The 5,270-nt window shown below is 39.8% G+C and overlaps 1 protein-coding gene across 1 annotated transcript; it reads left to right on the top strand.

The window, feature by feature from the left end:
* Positions 1-4,575: 4,575 nt before the first annotated feature.
* LOC110287467 (actin, alpha skeletal muscle-like) lies at positions 4,576-4,938 on the top strand. Its single transcript, XM_021154078.1, has one exon. The coding sequence runs from the start codon at positions 4,618-4,620 to the stop codon at positions 4,936-4,938; it is 321 nt and encodes a 106-aa protein (XP_021009737.1). The 5' UTR covers positions 4,576-4,617.
* Positions 4,939-5,270: the final 332 nt, after the last annotated feature.

Raw genomic sequence — 5,270 nt, 5'->3', positions numbered from 1 at the left:
TACTCACTGATAAGTGGATATTAGCCCAGAAACTTAGAATACCCAAGATACAAGTTGCAAAACACATGAAACTCAAGAAGAAGGAAGACCAAAGTGTGGTCACTTTGCCCCTTCTTAGAATTGGGAACAAAACACCCATGGAAGGAGTTACAGAGACAAAGTTTGGAGCTGAGACTAAAGAATGGACTATCTAGAGACTGCTGCACCTGGGGATCCATCCCACAATCAGCCTCCAAACGCAGACACCATTGCATATGCCTGCAAGATTTTTCTGAAAGGACCCTGATATAGCTGTCTCTTGTGAGGCTATGCTGGTGCCTGGCAAACACAGAAGTGGATGCTCACAGTCAGCTATTGGATGGATCACAGGGCCCCCAAATGGAGGAGCTAGAGAAAGTACCCAAGGAGCTAATGGGGTCTACAACCCTATTGGTGGAACAACAGTATGAGCTATCCAGTACTCCCTGAGCTCATGTCTCTAGCTGCATATGTAGCAGAAGCGGGCCTAGTCGGCCATCATTGTGAAGAGAAGTCCCTTGCAAACTTTATATGCCTCAATACAGGGGAACACCAGGGCCAAGAATTGGGAGTGGGTGGGTACGGGAGTGAGGAGGGGAGGGTATGGGGGACTTTTGGGATAGCATTTGAAATGTAAAATAAGAAAATACCTAATTAAAAATAAATATATTAATTAGTTAATTAATTAATTAATCGGAATTTACATCAGTATACAATGCTCTTTCTCTTCTCCCCCAAAACCACTATCTTCCTTCATTTCATTAATTGACTTTTAAGGAAATAAGGGAAGACCATGGCTCTACTTTTTTCCCACCATCTTTCTAGCAAGTAGTGATGTTTGCTAAGGGAGATAGTGGGTTACCTTGTATTGTCTTAATTCCTCTAAGAAGCTGAGCTGTCCTCTATTTCCATGAATCAGAAATTCACCCGTTAGCATCACAAAGTGTGAAACTAGATTGATAATTTTAGGAAAACTAGGCTTAATTATAGCTTTTATTATACATTATCAGTTATGTTGGAGTTCTCAAGTCAGAAATTAAATTATCTCATTTAGTCAGTAGTCCGGTAACCATGATCTGGGCAAAGCATTAGAACAAATTTGATATGAGTTTGGAAAACACTGTCAGTTGACTACAGCTTGAAAATAAGTTCCCAGAGAAATTCTAGCAAAAGGTGGCCCATGCACAGCATAGCACTCTAATAAGTTGTGTATAGCAAACTTATTAGAGAAAACAGGTGTAAAGCAGGATTTGGTGTCAAAAGCCCTTGTGAGATAAAAGCATCTACCTAGCAAATCTGAGGCTCCTCTGGTCGATGTGAGACTGGGTATCAACAAAACAAACACGAAAACCAGAAGGAGGCCAGTTACACAGTTCAAGTATGAAAATACTTGCTGTGGAAGCATAAAGACCTGAGCATGCGTTTTACTTTGAGTTTGAGTTCCATTCAACCCCAAAGTGGAAGGAAAGACCTGTATTGCAAAATGTCCTCTGAACTGCACACACACACACACACACACATACACACACACACATGCTCGCACGCGCACACACATGCACACACAACGACGACAATAATAAATTTTAAAACTCAGGCAGAAGTAAAGAAAAAAAAAGGAAAGTGGAAAGGAAGGAAGTAGGAAATAAATAAAATTATTTGATATTACAAAAATCACAGTTGTTTTAAGAATCTCCTCTTTTACTCAGAGTAGGTGATTCTATCTCATAATAGTCAGTTCTCTTTCAGAACCCTTCAACATTTGAAAATAAAGACATTCACATTGCACTGAAATTAAATCTTAGTCTGAGGCCAAAGTACCTCTATGCTGAACTAAGTCCTGAGCTCCTTCACCTTGATGAGTGATTCAATGGTTTCTCGTATCACTTCCTATTCACCCTCTTTTCTTTTCTTTCTTCTGGTGACTATTTTCGGAATTCACTCCAGAAGAAAAAGCATACAGTCTTAGCTCCTGTTTGTGGGACACTGGCAAGATCTTGCCTTAAGGTCAGCACAATGAAGCACTGATTAGAATGATCATAGGCAGCTCTTGCTACAGCTCCTCCACTGGGAAGGCCTTGACAGCTTGGTGACCCTGTTGCTCTCCACAGACCCTCCTTCAGCTACCTCTTGTGGCAGCTGCCTGAACAAACATTACATCCTTAGTGTTTGCTGCCGGATCCCAGCCAAGGAAGTCATAACAGGACAATAGACATACTATCTGATAACCTTGTTAGCTCAAATCAAAGCTCCTAACAAATAGGAGATGTTATTGAAGTGGAATAAAACCATTGTGGTAGTTGCGTGTGTTGACGTGGCTTCTCAGTTATTTTTCCCTTTGGGAAAAAAAAAGTAGCATTTCTTGTCCCTTTTCTTAAGATTAAAACCAGGCACAAGGACATGAAACAAAATAACACGTACAAGGTTAAGGTTAACTTTAAAAGAATACAAATGGAGAGTGATGTACAAAGTTCATAATTTTCTTCTAATGGGAAAATAGCACAAAACTATTTGCTTTGTGCTGTGAAATCTCTGGGAATATGTGGTAAATATGGAATAATCTTCTTTATCCTGAGAAAGTTGAGTGTGTGATTTAATTTGAGAAAACGATAACAAGTAATGAACTCATTTCAGACAGCAGGTCAAAGATGATCAAGGTCTTTCTATTTTCTGTTTTATTTACTTCACAGTACAGAATATTATTTCAACACAGAGAGAATTTGCCAGGGTTGACTTTGGCCTCTTATTGTCTCCGTCACATGTACTTCAAGCTTTAGAAAGCATTTCAGCTGTTGAAAATATCACTTTAACCTTCTTATCTCCCTACTTTTACAAAAGACATTAACATCTGTTCCAGAACTAGTGCTGGAAATGGAGTGTCTTCACAAAACTGCAATCCACTGCCTCCCTGCTTCAGCTCCCGAGCTGTGCCTTTTAGAAAGTCTTGGAGGAACTAGCACTAACTCTGAAGTCATGACTTTGCAATGCTCTCTCCATAACTCAGATAATGGGTCCCCTGCCTCAATTTAGTCTTCAGCAACACATAACAAAATAATAAATTAATTCATAAAATATGTAGTTGGAGGCATTGGAAATGTCTCTTTGTATTTTATATCATTTTAGAGTTAAAACTTGTGAGACTTTCTGACTTGACATGGGCTCTGATTTATCTTTTGCTCTTATATTTCCTCAAAAGATTAATGAGTTATAAATGAACCTATACCTGCTTTCTTCTTTGAATGTGGTTAGGAAATATTGTGAACATTGTATTCAGCTACATTTCACTACTTTGCTGACTGGCAGTCAAAGTAACAATTTAGTTTGTGTGTACCTGTATTTGCAATATATACCTTTTCACAAATAAGTGCTTCTTTTGTAAGAGCTGGAAAGTTTCATTAATAAATCTAAACATGGCTTTTCTTTATTAGCCTATACTTATAAGGGATGATAAAAGTAGTTCTTTCCCAATGAAATATAACTTAGAATATTTGAAAATAATAAAATTTCTGCATTTCTTATTCTCTACCTCTATAATGACTTGAAAGTGAGGGAAAAAACTCTTAGAAATAAAATTTGGAGAATAAACTGCTCTCAGAACTCACAGATTATTAAATGAGCCAAGTGCTCTATATCTCCTTAATAACTGATGATAATGGGGTTCTCTGTGGTCCCCCAAATTATACAGACATTGCCACTGCTGGTGGTTGCCCACCAGAACTAGATGGCAAGACCTTATCTCTGAAGACATCAAATGTTCTGATGAGAGGACATGAAGAAACTAATGTAGAACTGGACTGGAAATTTCCTACCAACTGGACAGCCCTAATTACATTGTAGGAGAAATGCACCATCAATGGTCTTACTCAGCCGCAGAGCCTGTGTGCAGCAATAACAACCAGTCACACAAGATGTTCCTACTGGAGCAATAGCACCTTCACAGTTAAGGAGGTATACAATTGCTTTCAGGTTGGGTCTGGGCCCACTCTACACCTGGTACTGTAAGCCTAGTCAAAAGTCCATGCCTGAGAAGGTCACAGGCCCTGGTATAGAAGCCACATTTTTTATTATTATTATTTTTTTATTTTTTGGTAAATGGATATGATGTTTTCATCAAATTGCTTTCTAAATAATTGTATGCATGTCCATAGAATACTGATGCTGTCAGTTTTGGTTAGAAAAGCGCTTTTTGGAGAGGATTACTGAAGAGGTTCATAACTAACCAAAGTGCTGGGTATAAGTGATGGCTGAATCCCCTACTACAAATGGGACGTCTATATGATCTCATCCAAAGTCCAGGGAAAAATTATAGAAGATGGGATATAAAGAACGTAGGAGCTGGGTCTCCTCCTCTGCTGGCTTAATCCTGCATGTCTTTTAGTTGCTTTCTCACCCAGTCCTGCATTGATCATAATGGAAGAAGAAATCATAGCACTCATCATTGACAATGACTCTGACATGTGCAAAAGCTGGCTTTGCTGGTGACCATGCCCAGAAAACCACCTTTCCTTCCATTATTAGTGCCCCTGACACCAGGAGCAGCCCATCAGCAGCAAAGAGTAATTCCGCTGTCCAGAGGCACTCTTTCAATCTTCTTTCCTAGGCATGGAGTCCTGTGTCATCCATGAAACCACCTTTAACTACATCATGAAGTGTGAGGTAGACACCTTCAAGAAACTTTATGTCATTACAGTGCTGTCTGGTGCTACCACCATGTATCAAGGCACTGCTGATAGGGTGGAGAAGGAGATCTCAACTCTAGGACCCAGCACAATGAGGATTAAGATCATTCCTCACCCTGAGCACAACTACTCGGTCTGGATTGGTGGCTCCATCCTGGCCTCACTGCCTACCCTCCAGCATATGTGCAATATGCAGGAGTATGAGAAGTCGGACCCCTCCATCATCCACCACAAATGCTTCTAGCTGGACTAACTACACACCAGGGATCAGCTGCATGAGCTGATTCTGAAGTATCAATTTGCCCTGGCAAATGTACACACCTCATGCTAGCCTCATGAAACGAATAAATCTTTGAAAAGAAATTTGTCCCGGAAGTTTGTATCTGATACTATCACTATATCATAGAACTTATTGCTGATTTTTTGACCTTACATTCAAGTTAGCTGTTCCCTAAGTATATATTTAATACCCTGTGCATATCTTAAATCAGTCTTTAGTCCATATGGCTTAGTCACTTGGACTGGGGAAAGCACACTGTGGAAGAGAAATACCTAGCCTGGTGGATCTCCGTGAGC

The sequence above is a fragment of the Mus caroli genome, chromosome X (assembly GCF_900094665.2).
Source record: "Mus caroli chromosome X, CAROLI_EIJ_v1.1, whole genome shotgun sequence".
Taxonomy (NCBI): Eukaryota; Metazoa; Chordata; class Mammalia; order Rodentia; family Muridae; genus Mus; species Mus caroli.
Note: the sequence above shows the minus strand (reverse complement) of the source record. Positions and strands in the feature narration are given on the sequence as shown.

What these genes read in the sequence shown, in the direction of transcription:
- LOC110287467 (XM_021154078.1), top strand. Translation starts at nt 4,618, where the DNA reads ATGGAGTCCTGTGTCATCCATGAAACCACCTTTAACTACATCATGAAG.